Source organism: Oryx dammah, unplaced genomic scaffold (genome assembly GCF_014754425.2).
Source record: "Oryx dammah isolate SB20612 unplaced genomic scaffold, SCBI_Odam_1.1 HiC_scaffold_11, whole genome shotgun sequence".
NCBI classification, from domain to species: Eukaryota; Metazoa; Chordata; class Mammalia; order Artiodactyla; family Bovidae; genus Oryx; species Oryx dammah.
In genome coordinates, this window is record NW_024070195.1 from 36,971,628 (window position 1) to 36,996,786 (window position 25,159).

Genomic DNA, 25,159 nt, shown 5'->3' on the forward strand with positions numbered 1-25,159 from the left:
CCAAGTCCTCCCACGTTGGCTGATTTCAAGGTACCGTACGATGTGAACTGGCTTGTGGAATCCCTGAGGTGCTAACAGTTAGTGCTCCCAGCGGTGGTAGGATCTGGTCCCAACACCCCACGGGCTCTGCCCCCTCCCAGCACACTTTACATCCCCACCTGGGAAGGAGACACAGGTTTCAAGGCAGGCTAGGTGAGGGTGGTACAGATTTAATATTTTTTAGTATTATATTCTTATAAAAAAGGTGCAGGCAAAAAGGACACTGCAGATTTTGTACATTAGCCTCATTCGTTGTCTGAAAGAGCTGGTGGGGACAGCCTTGGTGTGGAGGTGGCAGAGGTCGGGGAGATGGCCATCCCCCACCCCCAGTGGGTGCAAAGTGGGAGGGTGAAGCCTGGATCAGACCCTTCCCCATCCACCTGGAGAATTTCCTCCTGCTGCTGCCCTAAACACACCCTGCTTCCATCACTGAGAGGAAGGGGTGGGCGGTGGGTGTTGCTGCTGAGAAAGGGACAGGTTGCATCAGGTTAATTGGAATTTTACACTGGACACACAATAAGACAGCTAGAGAAATTAACCCATAGGTGGCAGGGGCGGGGTGGGGGTGGGGCAGGCATGGGGGAATGACCAAGGAACAAATGTAACAGGCGTAAACACGTAGTGTATCAAGGACCAACTCGGCCGTCTCTAAGGCGCCTGCCCCTCTTGCTGAGTCGGCCATGATGGTCCACGGTCCAAGGCACTGTTGGCCATCTGGCTACAGCAGCGTCTGGTGTCAGAGGCCACTGGCCAGATCTAGAAAATAATAAATAGAGAAGGCAAAACCTTTAGAAGTGAGACGCCTGAGCCCTGGAACAATATACGCGTCCTCTGTAAACAGTTAAACCACACTGTGCTTTTTCTGTGATTCCCAACATGTCTTGCCAAACGCTTCTGTTATCACTTCTTTTCCTGGTGCGTATCTAGTCTTCCATGGTGGGTGGGAACGCTGGGATCTGGACAGGCCTGCTGCATAGGCGGGGAGGCCTCCCTGCCTCCATGGGTGAGGACGACTCCGGCCTGGCCAGTCTTGGGGAGGGCCTTAAGAGGCCCCACCACAACCTTCCCATCATCCCAGTGCCAGCTTAACAGCGGGGGCTTGTGGGTGCCACATTGCTCTGGGGCCCTGGCCCTCACATGGACTCCAGTGGCCTTTTCACACCTGTCCCCGTCACACTCACACTTACTCCAGTCCCTCCCCCTCGAACCAACACACGTGCTGGGCTCACCAACCCTGTGTTTCTCCCCCACCCCGCAGCTACTCTGGTTCCACCCCTAGAAAAGGCAGCTGAAGAGTGGGCCCCAGCCCACCAGTCTGTCCACTGGCAATAACCCTGAGCTGGAGGAGGTCAGTGGTGAGAATCAAGAGGGCAGGACAGAAGGGCAGGGAGCCTGTTGATGGGGGAGGCAGGGTGGGGGTGGGGGTCAGGCAGGCCTCCAACACTGAGGATGAGGGGTTAATTCTAGGAGATGGGAAATGTGTTAAAAGTATGAACCTTGCTGGAGTTGGGCTTACCCTCTGTCCTTTTACGAGAGAAAACTATAGATACCAGTCGTCATCCTGCCTCATGAGGACAGTTCTAGATGGACAGAATGAAGGTGAGCATGGACAGGAGAACCGGAATGGGCCCCCTGGAAGTCAGGTAGGCCAAATCAGGCACCAGAGATGGGTGAGTGGGACCCCCTCAACTTTCCACCATTGGCTCCCCTGGGCAGTGTACTCCCCGGCTTCTCCTGCCTTGCTCTGCTGTGTCCCCTATCTGAATGCTACTGATGGGGGGGGGTGCCCTCTTACCCCGCTTAGAGGTGGCAGAGGGGAAGCTTTTGCCCTTGGGACCCTCTCAGGAACCGATGCCCCAGGGCTAACCTCAGCCGGATACAGGCAGTTTAAAGCAGCCTCGTGCAGGCTGAACAGAGCAGGAGGTCACTGCAGATGTTAAGAGAAGTGTGGGCTCTGAGTGACGTTGGTGACCCAGGAGCTCTAGGGTGAACCTAGCCATTCAAGCGCTGGCTTCTGGAACCCCCAGCCAACATGTGAGGTCACTGTCTCCAAGACAATAGTCAGGATATACCAGGTCTGGGTGGGGAAGGAGAGTTCTGCTCCAGGATCCCTGTGCCTAGTATCCAGGGTGTGATGATGGGAGTATTTGTTGAACCCTTACCAGATCCATCAAATACCTGATAGTGAGCCACGGTCATGGGAACCCAAAGGTGAGTTTTGAAATTCTGGATTAGTAGACTGGAGATGGCAGGAGGAAAGGGAAAGAGACTTATGACACGCCAGAGAGGGGCCAGCGGACTTGTGATCTAGGAAACGGGTACTGCCACCCTGTCGTGGTGACTTGGTCCCCGCAGCATGCCCCCAGCATTGTTTTCTTTCTTTCCTGGAACACATAGCTGGCATCTCTAATGCCTCTTCCATCTGATAGGATACTTCACCCCAGATCAATGTTCCATTAACCCTACTCTTGAGAGATGGGCGCCTGGGTGCCCCCACCCGACTGTTAACTCCCCACGGCATGGGAAATCTGGACATGGTCTGTGGACCTTGCTCCAGTCTAGATCAGGAACAGCTCTGTGCCAACACACAGGTGCCCATGCTGCAGGGTGGGGAACAGGGCCCCTTCAGCCGGGGCTGGCCAGGGATGTCCAAGTCAGCCTCAGGAGAGTGACCCCTGGGGCTGGGGTGCAGGAAGAATAATGGGAAGTGGAGATGGGGGGAACCCCTTCAGGTGGGGAGACACCAGGGTCCTGCCACACACAGCCCTGCCCCCAGGACCCAGCCCAGGGCTCTAAGCCCAGCACCAAGTCGCGTAAGTATCACTCTCGCGCCTCCTCCACTCGTCCCCTCGGGGGGACCCATCCCTGTCTCCCAGTCTCCCGCTGCCGGCCAGTCCTCAGGTCAATAATTTAGCCTGTTTATCGCCCGCTCCCGGGTGGCTTCCAGGGCCTGGCTCCCTGATCGCTTGCGGCTGCGCTTGAGTTTGCACAAGTCCTTGTCGAAAACTTCTCCGGAGCGCAGAGCCGACACCAGGTCGTCAAACTCGCCGCCTTCCTCCAGCGCGCTGCCCGCGTGCACCTTCCGCTGCCGCTGCCACCGCTCGCGTTCCCGCTGCTCCTTCAGCTGGGGGGTGATGGGACGGGGGAGGCGAGGAGAGAAGGTGAGGGGCTGGCAGCCACAGGGTGACTGCCGCCTGGGCTGCGTCTGCCCCCTGGCCACCCCCGGGGCGCCCCGAGCCTCCCACTCCCAGTGCGCGCTCCCCCGCCGGCTCCGCCGCTCTCGCTCTCGGGCCGCACGTGCCCAGCCCCCGGTGGCCCCTTACCATGGCCTCCATGCGCGCCCTCCGCTCCTCCTCCTCTTTCCTCCTGCGCATGGCCTCCAGGTCCTGCCGGGCCTCTGAGAAAGCCTGCAGGAAGGCGTCAAAGATGCCGAAGAACTCGTCCGGCTGCATCTTGCTGTCCTGCTCCCCGAAGTGTGTCAGGGCCTTGGAGAACTGTTGGGAGAGAAGGGTTGATGGAGGGTCCCCCGCCCGAGCCCAGCGGGCAGGTGGGTTCTAGCCAGAGCAGAGCTCATCCACGTCGAGGACCTTAGGCTGAGGGGGCAGGAATAGAGAGGGGAGATCCTCCACTGTCATCCGGGGAAAGGGCAAGGCTGAAGGAAAGGCTTGACACCTGCCAGAGGTGAGGGACCCAAGCCACCTCTGGGTCCATTAGGGTGTAGGTACAGCACCAGGAGCTACAGAGCTAGGGAAGCACATCCACAGGCCAGGACCTGCCTGGTTAGAACCCAAAAGGATGTCAGATCATCTAGTTATTGGGCTAGTTGTTTAACCACTCTGTGCCTCAGTTTCCTCATCTGTAAAATGGGGATAACAGGACTACTTCATGATGTTGGGGGAGTTAAATGAGTTAGTGATGTAGGGTGCTAGCCACGTGCCTGGCACTGTTTACTGACAGCTACGTCTGTAATTCAACCTGCTGAAAACCCTCTAAGACAGCCCTCATGACTCTTAAGTGTGCTCCTTGGACTGGCAGCAGGGACATCTCCCAGAAGCCGGTTGGAAGACTGAATCTTCGGCCCCAACCCAGACCCTGAATGAGGACCCACATCTCAATAGGACTCTCGCAGCAGGGGTCCAGGGGCATGCCTGCCAGAGAGGCAGAACAACTGAGAGCAAAGCTGGGCTCTGGAGTCAGGCTTCACCCAGCTCTGTCTAGCACAGCTGGGCAACCTTGGGCAAGTTACTTAACCTCACTGGATGTCGCACATCTGTCGAATAGGACAATACCCATTCAAGAGACCCATAAGGTGGGTGGTGAGGCAGATGGTGGAAAACGCTCAACAAGGCGTCTGACACTGGTCGTGGATGGTAAGTTTTACAACAGAGTTGCTTTTCTTGCAGAAGTGAGGACAGGTTTCTCCTCAAAGCTCTGTGCCTCTGGGTGGGTCCCTCTGTGCCCTCTGTGGTGGGGGTGGTGCAGGTGGAGAGGAGTCGGGGTGGGGTCAGCCTGCAGGCTTGGGGCCCCCTTACCTTGCCCCTGGCTTCATTGAGCTGGTCCTCCAGCTCTGAGAAGCTAAAGCTGGAGACTGTGATGAAATCGCTCATGACCGGCACAAACTTGTCGTTCGGATCCCGCACCTGCCGTTTCTGATATTCCAGCTCCTGAGGAGGGAGAGCCAAGTGCTGGTCAGACCTGTGCCAGGACGAGAGTCAGGAGTTCCGGCTCACCCCATCCCCCACCCTTCTTGCCAGCTGCCGGCTCTGAGCCTTTAGCAAGGGGCACACCCCAAGCCTCCAGTTCTAGGGGTGGCAAAGAGTGTGAGCTCTCAGCCAGTCCACCTGCCTCGATCCTTCCCACCTCCCCACTGCCATCTTGCTCCAGGTCCTGGGACCAGCATCGTGAAGTTTTCTATGAAATAGGTTCTTGGGCTCACTCAGAATTAGAATCCGCATTTTAATAAGCCCCTCAGGCAATTCATGTGCGGATTAAAGTGTGAGATGCATTTCCAAATCTCCATGTGATGCTGCTGCTCCATGGACCACATTTCGGGTAGTGCTTAAAAGAGCTATAAATTAGGAAGCGTGCCCCCTCCTGCCACCATAATGGCAACAAAAGGTTCTTTCTCCTACTTCTTTCTCTAAACTCGCTACTCCCTTAGCTGCCTACCCACCCCCACACGGTGAAGAGAAGGCGCTCCAGTTTCTGGGTGTAGGGGCCAACCCCATACTGGGTGCCAGAGACAGCGTATCATCGGAGAAGCCCTTAGAGCTGGAATAGGACGACGACAGTGGTCCCCAGTGTCACACTGGGTGCTACCTGCCATGAGCCATCTCCAAGGCCTACAGATCCTCTTTCCCATCCATCTGAATCAATCTTTTTTTTTAATTGGAGGCTAATTACAATATTGTAGTAGTTTCTGCCATACATTGACATGAATCAGCCATGGCTGTACATGTGTCCCCCATCCTGAACTCCCCTCCTACCTCCCTCCCCATCCCATCCCTTAATATGTGGCTAATTCACCATTCATTCCCATCCCCTCTATGGTGACAGGTTGCACTGTCTTGGATGGATGTCCCCTATTCAGGAGTCTAAATCTAAGCCTTGAATAATTCAGCTACCCTTTCCTGAGGGCCCACTCTGTGCTGGAGGCTGTGTCCGTTGTGCCAGCTGTTCTGTCAGTCCCGCCAGGAGTTCTGGGTCACAGAGATGCCTCCGATGGAATCTGCAGCTGGGGTTCCACCCTCTGGCCCAGTGACAGGCAGCCGCCAACCCAGGCAGCATCCCTTCAAACCCAGGCGGGCACAGACGATGTACTCACCACCTCGACTGCTCTGAGGCCCCTCCTGAGGTTGCCTACCTCCTTCTCCAGCTCTGCCAGGCTGGGGGGTGGGGGGGTGGGGAGGGGACAAAGGGAGGGAGAGGAGCTGGGGTTAGTTCAGGGCAGTGTCAACCCCAATGGCCTTGGGATTCAGTGGGCCTGGGTTCCAGCTCTGCTTTTGCTACTAACATGTGGCCCTGGCAAATCACCTCCCCTCTGAGCTCTGACTGTGCATCTCTTGGAGATGCTTCTATCAGCCTGTATATGTTTAGGACTAACTTCTTGCCTGTAGCAGATTGCCTTGGTGCCCCCACCCAATAGCTCCTCGGACCATCCATCCCAGTGCGCAGCCCTGACTTCCAACCACTGAGCACTTTTTCTTGGGGGGGGGGTCACAGAGTCATTGTCCCCCCAAAACTCCTCAGCCAGGGACCGACAGGAGATGATGGTTCCCCTCCTTTGCAGTTTGGGGGGATAAGCAGAGTGCCCCATGCTGCTGCCCAGCTCTGCAGGCAGGATTAAGCTCTGATGCCTGCAGTGGTAATTGACTTAACAACACTCCCATTGTTGGCATTCTTCCCACCTGCCTCCCTTCCCCACTCCCTACTGCATTTCCTGGGAGAATCTCTGAAATGAGGATTTGACAGCAAATAGTGTCTTTTGTTCTGGAGAAGGAAATGGCAACCCACTCCAGTATTCTTGCCTGGAGAATCCCATGGACAGAGGAGCCTGGCAGGCTACTGTCCATGGGGTTGCAAGAGTCAGACACGACTTAGCGACTAAAGGTAGTGTCTTTTGTTGGGTTCTCCCAGAGCAAGCCCCGAGACACTGTTCATTCCTAGTCAGCTTGGAGTAGCCCCGAAGGAGGAAATTTAGATGAGTACGTGATCACAGGGAAAAGGAAGCCTCAGGGGGTCCCCTCACTTGACTTTGGCGGCTTCTGGAAGGTGCTGCAGCTCAGAGGGCATGTTCAGGATATCAGGGAAGTGCTTCTCCAGAATCATGATCAGGTAATGGAGCAGAGAGATGTTTCTGTGGGTGAAAGTCAGGTCAGGGTCAGGGGCCAAGGGAACTGGGAACGAAGGTCTGGCAGAAATTAGGCTGAGGTGTTAGGGGAAAGCTGTGACTTATTTTGGGAAGGCTTCCCCAGGGGCTCAGTGAGTAAAGAATCCTCCTGCAATGCAGGAGACACAGGCAGATGCAAGTTCAACCCCCGAGTTGGGAAGATCCCTGGAGGAGAAAATGGCAAGCCCACTCCAGTGTTCTTGCCTGGAGAATCCCACGGACAGAGGAGCCTGGTGGGCTGCAGTCCATAGGTCACAAAGAATTGGATATGACCGAAGCTACGGCACGCATGTACAGGAGAGGGGAGAAGGGAGAGGCCAGGGCGGGGTGAGAGAGGGGCTACAGAAGCTGGCAGGTCCCACCTGTCGATGCTGGACTTGGTGTCAGCGATCTTGTTGAGGCTGGCCACCCGGAACCCGTAGGCGCCCCCACGCTGCCCTTTGTTCATGAAGTTGCCAATGGCCAGGACCACCTCCAGCATCCGCGCTAGACGCTTGCTGCGGATCAGCTCCCGGGAGGCCAGCAGGATGGCTGGGGGAGGAGGGACAGGTGAGAGCCCTGCACGCGCCGGGGCTCCTGGACCCTCGGATGGTGCCACCAGAGTCCAGAAAAGGAGTCGTCGTCAACTTCAGAGGGGCAGAGGCTATTCCCATGTCCCAGAGGACAAGCTTCTCCACACCTGCCTGTCGGCTTCCCCCGGAGGCAAACTCGCCAAAAGCCAATTCAACCATGTAACCCTTTCTCAGAATGTGCCAACATTTCCTAAGACTAGACTTGAGAACGTATCTTTCCTACATATAAAGATTACTGTTTTTTTCCTATGGATATATGCAAGAATATAATACTTTTACTTTTCTAAAGTGAAAGTGTTAGTTGCTCAGTGACTCTTTTGTGACCCTATGGACTGTAGCCCACCAGGCTCCTCTGTCCATGGGATTTTCCAGGCAAGAATACTGGCATGGGTAGCGATTCCCTTCTCCAGGGGAACTTCCCAACCAGGGATGTAACCTGGGTCTCCTGCATTGTAGGCAGATTCTTTACTATCTGAGCCACCAGGGAAGGCCTTTACTTTTATAAACCTAGTGATTAAAATTTTTCATTTCAGCATGTTACATACTATGGGACTTCTGCCTCTTTTGAAGTGCTGTATTTTGTTGATTTTTTTTGGAAAGGAAAAAAATCCCTGTCAAATTAAAACATCAACTGCAATAGTGTCATATTTTTTTCTTCTATAATGTTATGCTTTGCAGTTGATGGTGTCTTAGATTTGATTAAATAGGTTACGTGACAGCCTGTTGAATAGCATTTAAAAATGTTCTCCAACCTTTAGACGTTTAAAAATTTCCCTCTAATGCCTTAAATGATACCTTTGCTAGAAATACAATCAATCTAAGGCTAACCCGTCACCAAAACTTCAGTATTTCATTCTGATAGGCTGTTTCGGCCCTTCCCTCAGCAATTCTGTATTTATGGTGGGTATGCAGAATTGGGACACAAATCCTACACTGAAAATTTGGCTACTGGTTAAAGAATATGATCTTGGATTATTAAATGTGATGAGAAGATCAAGCCATTGTATTATGATTTTGGCCTCTGCCAAACTACACATTCCTTAAGACACTGCTATGAAGATAAAATGAGAGCCATTTGACTAAAAGCATGCAAAACTCTTCAAAAGCAGTTAAAGTAAGTAACTGTCCAAAAGCTGTAAAAAAAAAAAAAATGAGACGGTAGGTTGGTCAGTGGCTTCTAAACTCAAACATATGCCAACTAGCAGTGGCGTTACTCTTGAAAGGTAATTGAGTGGTTCCTAGGCTGCCTTTTTTTAAAAGTTACATCTAGATTAGTTACGTACATTATGGTGTATCCATACAATGGGCTAAAATGCAGCACTGAGAATAAATAGCCCACTGTTCCTTACAATCATAATGCTGAACAAGAGACCAGCAATGATCACACAGGTGAATTCACTTTGGGATGGTTCATCAGTTAGGACTCCTAGGGTTTGCGTACTTTTCAAAGTGCACATTTCGGTAGTGAGTTTAAGTGCAGGCATGCGTGCTGAGTTCCTTCAGTCGTGTCCGACTCTGCGTGACGCTATGAAGTGTAGTCCTCCAGGCTCCTCTGTCCGTAGGAGTCTGCAGGCAAGAATGCTGGAGTGGGTTGCCACGCCCTCCTCCAGGGGATCTTCCTGACCCAGGGACCGAACCTGCATCTCTTATGTCTCCTGCCTTGGCAGGCGGGCTCTTTACCACTAGTGCCACCTGGGAAGTTTCTGGCAACATATATTGGTTGTGGTAGTTTTTCTTAGATTGATATGCTATCTGAAAAATCTGCAGGGGAATCCTGAAAATGCTAAAATGTTGACAAAACAGAAAATGACAAGAATTCAAAGGGCATCAGTATAAACGGAAAAATTACCATATGCAATGGAGACATTTTAGATATAAGAATAATGTATTCATACATATATTCATAAGAATATATTTCCATGTGAAGCCACATTCATCTTGACTATACTCTGTAATATGTTCATAATGAGAACTGGTGAATTTGGTATATTCAGCAATGAACATATTTATAAGAAGAATATATACAAGAAGACTATGTTCATGAATATATTCATAGGAGAATTGGTAAATTTGTCAGATTTGATGAATTGACTTTTGGCAAATTGACCCAAAAGCCCTGCCTGGGGATGGATGGATGGATGCTAGGGAGGAGAGTTAACAGCTTATCAACCAGCTGGGACAGGCAAAATCTTAGCTTTCCTAGGAATGTTTCTTAGGGAGAGTTTAGGAGTGAGCTCCTGGGAACAGAATTATCTGAGAGTAAATCTATCCAGTGGCTAAACTAGTTCCACAGCACCAAACTGCAGGCCATTGCTCACAATTGCTCCACTGATCCAAGACACACAAATAGTTGAGCACAAGTCTCTGGCTGAACCCCTGTGTCCCTGCCTCAGGCCCCAGAGGCAGTTAGCAGCAGAACAAAAGTAAGGACTCACCCATCAGCAGGGCAGGAGATGCCTCCAGACCACAGCCCTGCGGCGTCACTGCTCAACCCTTGTTTCCCGCTCAGACGTATTATCTGTGATCACACAGCCTGAAGACCCCTTGTTGTGTGTGTGCACATGTGCGTGTGTGTCCAGATTACAGAAAGTGTCAACCTCGAGCTCTGTCATGCCCCACCTGATCCCCGAGTCCTCCTGAAGCAGCTCATCAAACTCCAGGAAGGACCATACTCCGGACCTGGCCACCCAGGGCGTGCGGGCCAGCCTGGTGTCCAGCAGAGGGGGCCCGTGCTCTACTCTGCCCCGAGCCTGCCCCACCCCCCCAGCATCCAGGACACAGGCTGTCTCCAACCTGCTCAGCCTGTTCTCGCCACACAGGGGCCCACAGCCTCTCCTGCTTTTCTCCTCGGGGCCCTCATGGCTGCCCACCCTCTTGACCACCTGCCTTTCCCCCAGGCTCCCTGCCCCTCCATCCTCTGCCATCCCCAGGCAGTTCCACCTGCCCTCTGGGACAGGACAAGAGGGAAGGGCTGGATTCTGAAGAATGACATCTACATTCCAGTCCCGGCTCCACCAACACCAGTAGTAACACAGCCTCGGGCCACTGACACAGATCCATCTTAGAGGTGAGAGAAGGGCCCCCAAACGGGACCGTCCACGGCCTGTTTCACACGGTGCTTGACCTGTGCTTCTTGTCTAATTACAAAGTTTCCACCTGAAATAGGTGGGAGAAGTTCCCCAGGTCAGAAAATCAGATGGCTCTGGGGATCACCTCACCCAAATTCCCTACTTTCTGAGTAGCTCACACTTCAAATAACTTGTCTGGAGGTCTTCTCTGCACCTCGGACCTCTCCTAAGCAGGGCAACGATGGGTTAGTCCAGGCCAAGAAGGGTGCTAGTTGCTTACTATTATCATCATTTTTTCAGCATTTCCATCCCAGGCTGGGGCAGATAGCAGCAGGTCTGTGGCCTCAAGAGTCTGCATGCTGAGCCCAGGGAACAGGGTGCATGGCTGGCATGGGTGCTCATATACACAAGCGCCACATCTATGAAAAGCATAGATTCACATCCTGTCCTTGGTTTTGGGGGTGAATCAACAATAAGGAAGAAGTTTCCCTCTGTGCCCGTCCACTGACTCCCACCCCCCTCCCCCCGCCCCAAGGCTTGCTCCCCAGCCCTGGGCCATACCTTCCACTTTGGGCTTGGCCTCAGCCAGCCGCTCCTGGAACTTCTTCTTGAAGAAGAGAGCCTGCAGCCGCTGCTGGTAGTGGTCGATCCTGTGGACAGGGTGAGCTGCATGGTGAGGCAGCCCCCCACCCTCCTTGGCCTGCCCACCCCCTCACCCTCCTTGGCCTGCCCACCCCTTCACCATCCTTGGCCTGCCCACCCCCCCACCCTCCTTGGCCTGGCCACCCTTGCTGCCTCCTGCCATGCCTGCTGCTCTGACCGGCTCATCTCATAGATGAAGCGGTCTGCCCCCATCCTGGCCAGCTCCTGCCCCGCTCCTCCTCCGCCTGCCCGCCCCCGCTGCCTCCTGCCATGCCCGCTGCTCTGACCAGCTCATCTCATAGAGGAAGCCGCCTACGCAGGCCATCCACATGGCGAGGCAGCCCCCACCCCAGCCAGCTCCAGCACCCCCACCCCTGCTGCCTCCTGCCACGCCCACTGCTCTGACCGGCTCATCTCATAGAGGAAGCGGTCTGCGCGGGCCATCCGCTCAATCTCATGCTTGTGCTCCTCCAGGAGGTCAACGTCGCTCTTCTCAGGGATGAACTTGAGGAGCTGTGAAGGGGAGTTGAAAGTCAGGAAACTGGTGAGAGGCTGTCATGGGGGTGCAGCCAATGGAAACCCCCCCACACTGACCAGGATCAGATGAGGAAGGCACCCCCAGCTCTGTCAGAGAGATGCATCCTCATCTGGGTGGTTCATGTTTCATCTGCTCCAAGGGATTCAGGGCACCCAGCTCCAGACTTCCTTCCTTCTTTTTCACTTTTTAAAAGTGAGCTATAACTTACATACGGTAAACTTACATACAGTGCTCTTAAGTGTACAGCTCAATGAGCTTTTTCTTTTTAAACCAACGTGATTGAGGTATGTGAAAGTCTCTTAGTCGTGTCTGACTCTTTGTGACCCATGGACTGTAGCCCGCCAGGCTCCTCTGTCCATGGAATTCTCTAGGAAAGAATACTGGAGTGGGTAGCCATTCCCTTCTCCAGGGGCTCTGCCCAACACAGGGATTGAACCCAGGTCTCCTGCATTGCAGGCAGATTCTTTACCATCTTTTTATTGCAGGCAGATTATTTACCACCAACTTCAGTTCAGTTGCTCAGTCGTGTCTGACTCTTTGCGACCCCATGGACTGTAGCATGCCAGGCCTCCCTGTCCATCACCACCTCCTGGAGTTTACTCAAACTCATGTCCATTGGGTCGGTGATGCCATCCAACCATCTCATCCCCTATCATCCCCTTCTTCTCCCACCTTCAATCTTTCCCAGCATCAGCATCAGCATTTTCAAATGAGTCAGTTCTTCTCATCAGGTGGCCAAAGTACTGGAGTTTCAGTTTCAGCATCAGTCCTTCCAAGGAATATTCAGGGCTGATTTCCTTTAGAATGGACTGGTTGAATCTCCTTGCAGTCCAAGGGACTCTCAAGAGTCTTCTCCATCTATTTATTGAGGTATAATTTACGTAAAATAAAATGCATCCATTTTAAATGTCGGAGAAGGCAATGACAACCCACTCCAGTACTCTTGCCTGGAAAACCCCATGGACGGAGGAGGCTGGTAGGCTGCAGTCCCTGGGGTCGCTAAGAGTCAGACACGACTGAGTGACTTCACTTTCATTTTTCACTTTCATGCATTGGAGAAGGAAATGGCAACCCACTCCAGTGTTCTTGCCTGGAGAATCCCAAGGACGGGGGAGCCTGGTGGGCTTCCGTCTATGGGGTTGCAGAGAGTCGGACACGACTAAAGTGACTTAGCATAGCATTTTAAATGTACAACTAAATGAATTTTGATAAAACTATCTTGAGAGTCCCATGGACAGTAAGGAGATCAAATCAGTCAGTCTTAAAGCAAATCAACCCTGAATATTCATTGGAAGGACTGATGCTGAAGCTCTAACTCTTGGGCCCCTAATGTGGAGAATGGATTCATTGGAAAAGACCCTGATGCTGGGAAAGACTGAGGGCAGAAGGAGAAGGGGGCAACAGAGGATGAGATGGTTGGATGGCATCACTGACTCAATGGACATGAGTTTGAATAAACTCCAGGAGATAGTGAAGGGCAAGAAAGACTGGCACGTTGCAGTCCATGGGATTGCAAAGAGTCGAACATGACTTAGTGACTAAATAACAACAAATCCACTAATTGAACCATCCAGATTAAGATACAGAAGATTTTCATCCCCTGCAAAGCTCCCTTGTGCTACTTTAATAAGAAAGCCACCTCTTTCTCCAGTATAGCCTCTCAACTGAACTCTATCACCTTAGATCAAATTTAGCTTTTTTTTTTTTTGGACATGCCACACAGCATGTGGGATCTCAGTTCCCTGATCAGGGATTGAACCTGTTTCCCCCTGCAATGGAAGTGCAGAGTCTTAACCACCAGACCACCAGGGAAGTCCCATATTTGGCTATTCTTGAACTTATTCTTGAACAAATGATGCTGTGTGCTCTTTCTGGGGTCTGGTTTCTTTCATTTAACAGAATATCTGAGACTCATTCACATTTAGGTATGAAAGTGAAAGTGGAGAGTGAAAAAGTTGGCTTAAAGCTCAACATTCAGAAAACGAAGATCATGGCATCTGGTCCCATCACTTCATGGGAAATAGATGGGGAAACAGTGGAAACAGTGTCAGACTTTATTTTTGGGGGCTCCAAAATCACTGAAGATGGTGACTGCGGCCATGAAATTAAAAGACGCTTACTCCTTGGAAGGAAAGTTATGACCAACCTAGATAGCATATTGAAAAGGAGAGACATTACTTTGCCAACTGAGGTCTGTCTAGTCAAGGCTATGGTTTTTCCTGTGGTCATGAATGGATGTGAGAGTTGGACTGTGAAGAAGGCTGAGCGCTTAAGAATTGATGCTTTTGAACTGTGGTGTTGGAGAAGACTCTTGAGAGTCTCTTGGACTGCAAGGAGATCCAACCAGTCCATTCTGAAGGAGATCAGCCCTGGGATTTCTTTGGAAGGAATGATGCTAAAACTGAAACTCCAATACTTTGGCCACCTCATGCGAAGAGTTGACTCATTAGAAAAGACTCTGATGCTGGGAGGGATGGGGGGCAGGAGGCGAAGGGGACGACAGAGGATGAGATGGCTGGATGGCATCAGTGACTCGATGGACGTGAGTCTGAGTGAACTCCAGGAGATGGTGATGGACAGGGAGGCCCGGCGTGCTGTGATTCATGGGGTTGCAAAGAGTCGGACATGACTGAGCAACTGAACTGAACTGAACTGAGTTCAATTTTTATTCACTGATGAAAGTGAAAAGTGAAAGTGTTAGTTACTCAGTTGTGTTTGACTCTTTGTTGACCCCATGGACTGTAGCCCACCAGGCTCCTCTGTCCATGGGATTTCCCAGGCAAGAATGCTGGAGTGGGTTGCATTCTCTTCTGCAGGGGATCTTCCTGACCCAGAGATTGAACCCAGGACTCCTGCATTGCCAGCAGATTCTTTACCATCTGATCCTCCAGGAAAGCCCATTCATTGCTGAGCACTATTCTACTGTGGGAATATATCCCAACCTGTTTACTTTCCTATTGATGGACAGTTAGGGTGTTAACAGTTTGAGGGTTTTATAAATAGTTATAAATATTCCTATAATCAGTATTTGTACCCAGTGGGATTGCTGGGAAATGGAATAGGTGTGTGTACTGCTAAACCATTTTCCAGAATTGTTTCACCAAATGAGAGTTCCAGTTGCTTCGCACCCTTGCCAACAGCTCACATTGTTGGCCTCTTCGGTTTTAGCTGTTTAAGCGGGTGGCTGGTTCGCCCTCACTGTGACCTTTTGTGTTTCTCTGATGGCTAATAGTATTGAACATCTTTTACCATATTTCTCTGATGAGTGATGGTATTGAGCCATTTGGAGATTCTCTTTTATAAAGTACCTATTTGAATCTTCTGCTCATTTTTAGGTTGTTTGTCATTTTTCTCACTGATTTGTAAAGTCCTCTGTTCTGAATATGAGATCTTTGTGCAAAGGTCTAAAGCTTGGCTTGCCTTTTCACTCTGGTAACAGTGCCTTTTGATCAACAGAGTTCTTAATTTCAGTGTCCAACTAATGGTGGCTTTGCTTGGTAGTTTCTGGGTTTCTCTTGAAGGACATAGCAGACTGATGAGGAAGAGATGCGAATCCGTGTCTCCTGTGTCTCCTACATTGCAGGCGGGCTCTTCACCTGCTGAGCCATCAGGGAAGCCCGCAGCACGTGGCTGCGGCCACTGTCTTTGCCCTGAGACTCATGGGGGAATCACTCCTAATGTTTCCTTTCTAGGGGCCTCAAGCCCCTGAAAAGATGTAGTCTCTTCTGGTCTCCTCTCAGAGAGGTTGATCCAGGGAAGTTTCTATGAGCCTCTCCCTTGCTCCTCCAGCCTGACTTCTCCTTGACCTAAGAGTCTCAGCCTCCCTTGGGGCTGTCGGGAAGGGATACGGCTGCCCCCTAGTTTCAGGGGCCTCACCTGCTCCAGCATGTCCTTAGCGAGGTCCTCCTGTTCGTCCATCTTCAAGATAGCTTGCCGGATCTCCTCATTGGACAGCTTCAACCTATGGCAAAACCCGACCCTGAGCAGCCTGGCCTGGCCCCTCTGCCCAGGACAGACTCCTGGCCTCCTCCTTCCAAAGCCAGAGCCGGGGCCTTCTCTCTCTCCTTTACCTTTGACAGCACTCCCTGCTCGGTAAAACCTTTGACACTAAACTCACCCGGTTCCCTCTATAACTTGAGCTTGAGATATTTTAGTCCCTAAACAGAGACGTGAATACTCTGGTCTCCTGCCTGAGTCTCCATCCTCACTGATAGGGACATTTGGGAGGAAGAGGGCCATCTTCAGTGTAGACTGAGACAGGGCAAAGAGTTCCGATCCTCCTTCTCATGCCCGAAATACCCGCGGCATCTCCATGGGAGGATGGGAATATAGGCAGGCCATTAAGGAGGCATGCTCCTGCTTCCTTCAAGACAGAACAGCTGCCCCTTGGCTCCCACACAACCATTCCAACACTGGGAGAGGGAGACGCAACCCCCTGCTCGCACTGCACGTGCACACACACACACACACACACACACACACACACACACACACACGTGTCCACACAGCCCCTCCGGATGCACACCCATCGGGAGCCCTGGGGAAGCAGAAGTCTCCCTTGCCATCGAGGGGGAGACACCGAGCCCTGGGGCCCTGTGGGAGGAAAGTGGGGATGGATGTCCTAGGGCAGCACTAAGAATAGTAAGAGAGGTGGTGCCCTCTGACCCCAGCTCAGGCGGGAGGCCCCCGCACAGAAGCTAGGCTGTTTGCCCAGATACTGCCCTGTTTGTTCTGCAGCCGCGGGAAATGCTTGGGGGCTGACATCATGCTGCTCTGTGGCCTAAGCCAAGCGGGGCCCTCCGCGGGCTTAGAGCGATGCCACTGCCAGACGCCGACCAGGCAGGTCAGGGGCCTTGTGACTGGGGCAGTTTCCTGTCTGCAGAGTCTGCACCACTGCTCCGCGGGGGCTCCTGGGAGAGGCTGCTTGGATCAGGGGCACCCTGCCATTCCCAGGGGATAGCTGGGAGATGGGGGGAGCCCAGAGGTCACCACCACCCCATCCGTCTGCCAGTCCCCCTCTCCCCAGGCACTCAGTTCCCTCATCTTCTCTAGCCCCAGCCCAGGTCTCCACTCTCTGGGGGCACATCCTTCCCACCCACAACCTTCCCTGGGGCAGGGCCACAGAGGCAGGGCGGGCACCTACTTGGAGAGAAGGATGATGCAGTTCTGTGCCCTCCGGCCGTCAATAACAGACAGCTCTTTGACCTTGCGTGAGGCCAGGTGGATGTCCTCAGTGGAACCCAGCTCTTTCTGCAACCGAAAAGCCGAGTGGCAAGGGTGAGGTGTGTGTTTCCCCCAGTCCTCTTCCTGCTCACCCCCAACCCCAGCCCATGAGCCACCCCCATGCCAACCAGAGAATGCTCCTGGTGTGAGCGGAAGAAAGAAAAAGAAAGACCAAGACTGGGGAAAAGGAGGGTGGTTAATAGCTGACTAATTCGAGGCTCTGGGACTTTAGCCTGGGCTAGAAGGGGTTGGGGGCAATGAGAAGCCCCCTATTCAGACATTGCCTTCTCTGGGCAGGCTAGAGGGGGAGTTACTGATCCCTATAGCTGTGGGCAGTGGGATTTTATCCATGCCAGATCCCAGACAATCCACCCCCACTCCCCTCACCCTGCCCAGAGAGCCTCCCCCCGCCGATCTTATGGTGAGAAGCTGGCTCCAAGTCCCCAGAGGGCCATGGTTCCTGGACCCCTGAGGACTTTGGGTGCTTCCCAAGGTGCCCAGGGTGGATGGAGAGCATCCACTAGTTCAGAAGGGGGGGAAACTGAGGCACAATTCCTTGCAAAGCTCTTTCCTCTGGGGTTCTAGCAGGCAATTCCCAAGAAATCACAGACCGTCCTCTTGCCTTCTCTTGGCCCCTGATGAGGTACACAGGAGGCTGGCTCCTTCACTGGGAGGTCCTTCCATGCACATGCTCCAGGGGCTGCCACTGACATCACTGCCTTTGTGGACTGTGCCCCTGGAATTGTGCAGTGCCCAACCTATGCAGTCTTATAGGACGGCCTTGCCTTGGGCCTTGTGGGTAAGACAACAGACCTAGAAGCTTCCTCCTCACTTCTGTAGACGTTTATCTCCCTTGTGGTGGGAGTCTGTTTGCATTAGCTCCTTTCCCTACATTTCCACTTTTTCTTTGGGGACCCAACCTGATGCCACCCTGTTAAGATGAGTAATAAGGCAGAAGGTAGAATTGACAAGCCCCCGCTTTTGAGCCCAGTATAGGGCAGCAGCCCAGGACAGTGGTTAAGAGTTATAGTGTCCAGAGCCCCAAGAGTGACTCACCTGCCGGGAAGGATTAGTTATCAGCTCCTAGGCAGGTAGCAGCCACAGCCAATAGAGAATCAAACATGCACAACATTAGCCAAGAGGTCTGGGGACCCAAGAGTAGTAGGAAAGGAATGGGGACCCCTTAGCATCTACTCTGTCTGCCCCACCCCAAGGGAGACCCCCCATGGTTGGAGATGGAGACTACAGGTAGCACCAAACAGGAGCTGCTTCCAGCAGACATGCACTCACAAAGAAGCCAGACCAAGCGGAAGACAGGCAGCCTCATCTGTGTGCCCCGCGCCCAGGGAGACCACCACTTCCTGGTCGGACAGGCCCCCAAGCTGCCCACCCCAGGCTTTGACTGCACTTCTTCCCTCTCCTACACAGAGCATCCCGGTACCGCTGCATGACTTCATTCTTCCAAAACAGGGGAGTAGACACAACCACAACTGAACCTGAGCTGAAAACACGTGCATGTCGCATTCACTGAGACAGAGGAAAGCAGACATCCCTGAACTTTGTCCCTTGCCCTCTGCCCCCTGTCTGTCTTTTGATTTCCAAGGAAGCAGAGGGGGCAGAGCTCACACCTGGTTCTCCCTTCCTGACCCGGGTGGGGTTAAAGTCACCAACTCAGGACTGGCAGAGGGCACAGGACGGTCCCTGTCCCATGCGCCCAGGACCCCAAGACAGAAAAAGGGGGCCAAAGAGGCAATGCAGCCTCTGGGATCTCTCCAGCTCTGCGGCTGTGAATTCAATCCCCCAGAGTCCGGGCGACCTGCAGAGCGACAGTCCTCTGCGTGAGCCCAGCTCTGAAATGGGGTGATAGACTGAGAGGGCTCAGAGGAGAAAGAGCAGGGCGCTGTCCATCTTAACTCTTCCTCATCCCCAAACTGGGGATGGGGTGGAGGCAGGCCCCGTTTGTCCTAAACCCCAGAGTTCCGCCTTCCCTACTGGACCTGGTCCTACCCCAGGCTGGAACCCTGGCCTGGAGATTCTCAAAATACAGGGAGGCCAGGCCTGATCCTCCGCCACCCCCCGCACATCCTCTGCATCCCTCCCTGGTGCCCGCTCAGGAGCACTGATCACAGGAGCAGCAAATGCTCCAAAGAACCTCTTCTGGCCCCAGTCGGGCTGCAGTGGCTGCTCGAGCCATGCCAGCAGACATGTCCATGGGGCTAAAAGTGCTTCCTGGATTAGGGGTACAGAATCAGACACCCTGAGCACCTACATTTAAGCTAAGCAAACAACCGTTGGGTTTTTCTAGAACCCTAAGGCATGGCCAGAGCCCCACCCCCACCGCAGCCCTTTGGCTGTTGGCTAGTCCCCACTCCCTGCCCTAGAGCTGTCACCGTGCCCTCAGTCCTGTCTGCCCTCAGAAGGGGTCACCCACAGCTCCGAGCTTGGCAGAAAGCAGTGGGGAGATTGGCTGAGACACGCAGACCCAGGAGGGCTCAGAGCCTTCTCTCAGGCACTGGGGGATGTCCTCAGGGTTGGAACCCCAGACTCAGTGGAGAAAACACGGAAGACAGCACAGCCTGGAGAATAAACAAACCCTGGGGGAGGGCCAGAGCGAAAGCAGAGGCGCCGAGGCCTCTTCCCACACTGGACCTCCGAGGAAGGCCCCAGCTCTGCTGTGCAGAGTCCTGGACCCTCATACTCATGGGAGGGTGAAATCGAAGAATCGGCATTTGTGGTCATCCCGGCAGTTGCCGCCTCGGGTTGGCCCTGCATCCTGCTATCCACCCCACTTCCTGCTCTGCCTTGGGAAGAGCAGGCTTGCTGGTCCACCTCTGCACAGCATCCTCAGAGCAAAGCCCAGGGCCTCTGCTGGCTTGCCCCTCCCAGCTTCAACCCCTCAGTGTGACCTGGAGCAGCGCCACCATCCTTGACAAGACCCTCTGCTCCACTTGTGGGAGGATATGAGAGCAGAGTGGAAAAAGCGGTTGAAAAGTGATCATGCCTTGTAGGTATAATTCCTAGGTCCCAGGCCAGAAAAAAAACAAGGTCCGCAGTGGTCTGGCCCTGCTACTCTGCCTCCAGGGCTCTAAGACCAAGGAGAGAAATGACAACATATTATGTCATCCCGTGATGGGCAAATACAAACTAATACAGTGGGATGCTTCCCCTGTGCACTGCACCCCTCCCCCCCCCGTTCATGTCCCAAAAAGAACATGGTACCTGATAAAGAATAAAATCAATCAGTGTATGTGGGAGGGAGGAAGAGAGGCAAGGAGGGGCTGAGGGTCGAGTTCAAGGGGTGGTGTCAAGTCACGACTGGAGGCCAAGACTCAAGACACCAGAGCGGGCAGGGTCTTACCTGATGCCTCTGATAAGCTGAAAACATTTTTTCAAAGTCCTCGAGGTCTAGAATCCGAAAGACCTGCATGTCATCAATCTCATTCCATATGGTGCCAGGGACACGTTCCTAAGATTCATGGGGAGGGAGGAGGCTGTGGTTGACTCGGCTCCTTCGTGATGGAGATGCTGGTGCCCCCCGACCCCACCTGTCCTCCAGGTACACAGACACCGGCAGCCAGGCTCGCAGGCCTTCAGAAGCAGGGTGATTCCTCCCCGCAATGCCCTTTCAACACTCCGCTCCAGGGGAGAGATGAGAAACCACTCCTCCTCTTCACCTGGGGCCGTATGTCAGCGCACCCCAGAAATCAACAGTAGCGCTGGAGTGACGGGTGGGCAAGTATGGAAGAAGGCTATGAAACTCCTTCCAGAAAAAAACCAAGCCAGTGTTCTCAGAGGACGTCCCCCCGCAAGGTCGGGTGGCTGCAGTGATGGCAGGAAGAGTGCCCCCACATACTCGGGGATCCTCAAGTCCCCAGAGCTGCCTGCATTTCCTGTGTCTGAGATGGTCATCTCCTCTCCCAGGGTGTCTTCCTCCCACTTGCCCAGATTCCCAGAAAGTGGACAAACGACAGAGGCCGGGCCATTCTGGCCCTGCTAACGACTGCTCCGGCCAGCAAGACTGCCACGAGTTCCTGATGGTCAGAGTCCGTCTCATCCCTAGAGACTGGAATGGGCCCAGGGTTATATTCCAAGGTCTCTCAGCTGAGGCAATGTCCACCTCTGGGTAGGATCCTTGCACTGAACCCCACTCCGGGGTTCTGGACAAGATCTGGTACCCATGGCGGGAATGCCCTAGTAGTCTTGCAACATCCCAATAATGGCTTACAAGCCGAGACAAGAAGCCCCTGCCCAGGACCCCTCGCCTTGCCCGGAGCTTTGCTGCCCTTTAAAACAGAACCTCCCCCACCTCTCTGCCTGTGGGGGCAGCCGGGAACCTTTCTAAATGCCACTTCCGCCCCCTCTCTCCATCACCCCTCAGCAAGGCTCAGAGAGAGAAACATACCTTTCATTCACTTTTATTTTCTTAAACTCTGCAAAGGGGAGGCAAGGCCAGAGTGGGAGGGGGAAAGTGGGGACATTCCTGCGGCCTTCCTAAGGCCAGGGACCCTCTCATGGAATGCCGGGCTGGGAAGCTGGGAGCAGCAAGGGATGCAGGCAACTGGCCAAAGCCAACACAGACACATTCTTTTCATGGCAGAAACAACCACTCTGTGTGTGTGTGTGTGGGTGGGTGGGTGGGCACGTGTGGGGTAGGGGACCGGGGAGAGGAGCCAGGCTCTCGGACAGGGTACGTGGGAGGCAGAGAGGAGGTGGGAAGGAGAACTGGACCGGGAAAGGCAGGGAGGGTGGGTCAACATGGGGAAACATTTCCATGAGTCAACAGGCTGAGGACCCAGCTCCCTTTCACTGCTTCCCAAACACTCCTCCTGCCCCATGGTCACCAGGAGAACCTAGGATGCTCTGTGAAGGTGGAGTTGAGGTCTGGGGCCAGAAACTCATACATTTCTTCCTAACATCTTCCACATCCTAAACGCCACCACACCAACCCAATGTGTCCCCGTCACACAATCATTCTCAAATTTGATCTTCACACTGCTCCAGCCAAGACTTTACCACTTCCAGTCCAGATCCCTGAAACTTCTGCCCCTCTAGGCACACCCTTTACAAGCCAGGGAATCTTGCTCAAGAAAGTATGTTTCCCTCGAGCATCTGGGGTCACACAGCCTCTAAGTGGGGCAGTTGGCAACCAGAGGGGTTCTCTCTTCTTCCCTCGTCCCATGAAAAGAAACTGAGTCTCACTCACGTTTGCCTGATGGAGTTGGAGTGAGGCTTAAGTGAGAGAGCACACGTACAGCACGCGTGGTAGTCGCACTCATAGCAACTCGCCTGCTATTCTTATTTTAAAGGCTTTCTATGTGTCAGTCGCTTTGCATGTATTAAGTCAATCCTCACAACACCCTTTTGATCTGGTTATCATCATCACCACCCCCATGTTACAGATTGGGAAGCCAAAGCCCCCATGATGAGATGACCTGAATTGAGTCATGCAATTAAAAGCTTGGAGCTGGGATGACAAATATGACTCAAAGCCCCCCACTCCCCACACCCTACAAGAGCTCCTCAACACGTGTTCCATCAAACCTGGACTTCCCAGTCTAGGAACGAGACTCTGGCTACTTCTGAGTCCCTGAGGAATTGATATAGACTTTGTTATTGCTAGATCCCAGAGAAAATCCTAAGCACAAAGTTCTTTAAGATGAAAATATTACAAAAAATGTCAGATGCCTTATCTGACTTCCTTAATTGTGGAGATGCCTAATCAATCCTTCATTACATGATCAAAACTGTAAACTGCAAGCATGGGAGGCAAAAGCAAAATTCTTTTTTTAATAGCAACTTAAAAATACTACTTCTGGTCATGAACAATGAACATTTCTACACAGCCTACAGCCTTTGGTTCTGCAGAACCATTTGCCTGCTCACATGCAGCTGGTCTTTCTGGCTGGTCTCAAGACCACAGGGAAGCAACTCCAGGGCACAACTGTGCAATGCAGTTGTCACAAACTTTAACGATATTGCTTCAAAGTGCTGCCAGCAGGTGGCTCCACATGAGAGCTGCAGGAAGTGATGGATGGGCTACGTTCATACTTTGTCTTTCTTTTCACTTAGACGACAAAACCAGAGGTAAAAGGAATCAGAGATCATCTCGCAGATGAGCAAACAGGTACAAAATGAATGATTTCTGCAGACCACACAGTTAGTTTGAGCCAAACCTCATTTGGTTAGAAGTTAGAACCGTTCCTTCAACCCATCCCCAGGACCTCAAGGTAGCTCCTTGGACACATTTCCTAATTTGCCAGATCCAAAGCTCTTTCAGGGCAATATGATGTCTCATCCTTTGTTATTATCCATCACAGCCCCCTCCCCACCATAACAGAAAGCTTTACATAAAGCACAGCTCAGAGTGATGGGCTAGCTGGTCTACCACCAGGAGAAGGCACCTAGCAAACAGCTGAGCATCTACTTAGCAAACTGTGTCTCCTCCTACTTAAGTCTTCTTTTGAACTAATTTAAGCTCAGAGTTGTAGAGTAGTGACTTCTCCCAAGAGTTAGTCCCTGGTCTATACAACAAGGTCAGATGGCATCCATTGGTTCCAGTTTCAAACTGTTTTTGCAGTGTGAATGGGCCAGGATAACTGAGGCCAGTTCCCTTGTCTTGCTGAAGTGAAAGTTGCTCAGTCATGTCCAACTCTTTGCGACCCCATGGACAGTAGCCCACCAGGCTCTTGTATCCATGGAATTCTCCAGGCAAGAATACTAGAGTGGGTAGCCATTCCCCTCTCTGGGGTTTCTTCCTGACCCAGAGATCAAACCTGGGTCTCCTGCATTGCAGGCAGATTCTTTACCATCTGAGCCACCAGGGAAACCTACTGTATTTATTAGGTTGGCAAAAAAAAAGTTTGTTTGGTTTTTTTCATGTTGATATGGAAAAACCCACACAAACTCTTTGGCTAACTCAACATTTACCTCAAGGATGAAGCCACTGGTCCTTGCAAGAGGACATAGCACAGAACCAGAGCAGGGCTTGGACCAGGCTGGGACTGCCCTTCAATTACTAGAGGTCCAATGTGACCCAGGGCATCTCTACACTCATGAGAATCCAACAGAGGAATCAAGTCCCACATGTCAGCCTGGGATGAGAGGTTCTTAGTGGATAATATTCATGAGGACCTCTCACTGCTGAGCAGTCTAGAGAAGTAGCCAGTGCACGCACCTTCCCCTAAGAGGATGTCAAAGTGGCTGTACCTTGACATCAAACTCTTCCTTGTCCTCTTCCTGTTACCCTATCATAGCCTCATCATTTCAGTCCTTTGTACACACTGGTCTTGACCATCTCTAGACCTTGGCCAAAGATCTTCACCTGTATGTTCCACCCTTTTCTTTAAATCAACCCTATCCTTAACATTCTAGCCAAGCCCTTGTCTAGAAAGCATTCTTGACTGGCCCTACATTACTCTATGAACCCTCAGCACACTCATATTCCATTTGTAGGTGGCTCTGCCAATGTGAGCATCACCACAAGCCAAACCATCTCCTCCCTGTGCTCTTCCCAACAGACAGCCTGTCATCTGCAACCCCCTGTTCTGCATCCACTGTGTCTACCCTTACCCCTACCAAAGAAAGCATTCGCCATGGAGATCTGCAAACAACAGGCTGCGGATCTATGGGCTGACTGCCCCGACCTGTAGAAGGGATCCACAGACAGATCCCTTCCTTGTTACTCACCTCATTCAGCTTGACCCAGTTGAAGGACTTCAGTGGGTGTGAAGGCTGGGGGACACACTTCTTCCTGAGTGGGACATCACTGCTGGGAAAGGGGTCTGGGGGGAGGGGCATCCCCAGGCTGAAGCAAGGTGGGGCGCCAGGGGGAGTCAGAGGCCCCCCAGGGGGCAGAGGAGGGGGTGGCGGTGGGGGGCAGCAGGCGAATGGAAGAGGGGGTGGGGGTGGAGGCAGGTCGTTGGTTGTCATCGAGGAAGACAAGGTAAGTGGGCCCCCAGGGGGAGGTGGGGAAGATACAGGTCCTGTCTGTGGGGAAAACAGACATCAGGAAGACAAATCCATCAACGAGGATGCCTTTCAAGTCCCCAATCCCTATGCCTTCCCTTACTCTTATTCTCCCTCTAGACTAGACCCAAAGTCTGTTCTCACCTCCCACACAAGCTGAGCCCTGTTTTCTCTCCCTGCATCTTGAACTCCTAAACATCCTGAACACACAGGTGCACCCACA

The 25,159-nt window shown here is 52.7% G+C and overlaps 1 protein-coding gene across 3 annotated transcripts in view; it reads right to left on the reverse strand.

Annotated features, from left to right (window-relative positions):
* Positions 1–189: 189 nt before the first annotated feature.
* The window catches only part of DAAM2 (dishevelled associated activator of morphogenesis 2), a 131,655-nt gene continuing 106,685 nt past the window's right edge, over positions 190–25,159 (reverse strand). For all 3 annotated transcript variants that reach the window (XM_040249755.1, XM_040249754.1, XM_040249756.1), the window contains exons 14-25: positions 24,658–24,957; positions 20,330–20,437; positions 16,892–16,998; positions 15,625–15,709; positions 11,617–11,723; positions 11,130–11,218; positions 7,291–7,459; positions 6,788–6,895; positions 5,864–5,924; positions 4,572–4,703; positions 3,363–3,533; positions 190–3,163 (exon numbers count right to left, since the gene is read on the reverse strand). In XM_040249755.1, the coding sequence (XP_040105689.1) occupies positions 2,942–3,163; positions 3,363–3,533; positions 4,572–4,703; positions 5,864–5,924; positions 6,788–6,895; positions 7,291–7,459; positions 11,130–11,218; positions 11,617–11,723; positions 15,625–15,709; positions 16,892–16,998; positions 20,330–20,437; positions 24,658–24,957 (1,659 nt within the window). In that variant the 3' untranslated portion in view covers positions 190–2,941. The remainder of the gene's footprint in view (positions 3,164–3,362; positions 3,534–4,571; positions 4,704–5,863; positions 5,925–6,787; positions 6,896–7,290; positions 7,460–11,129; positions 11,219–11,616; positions 11,724–15,624; positions 15,710–16,891; positions 16,999–20,329; positions 20,438–24,657; positions 24,958–25,159) is intronic.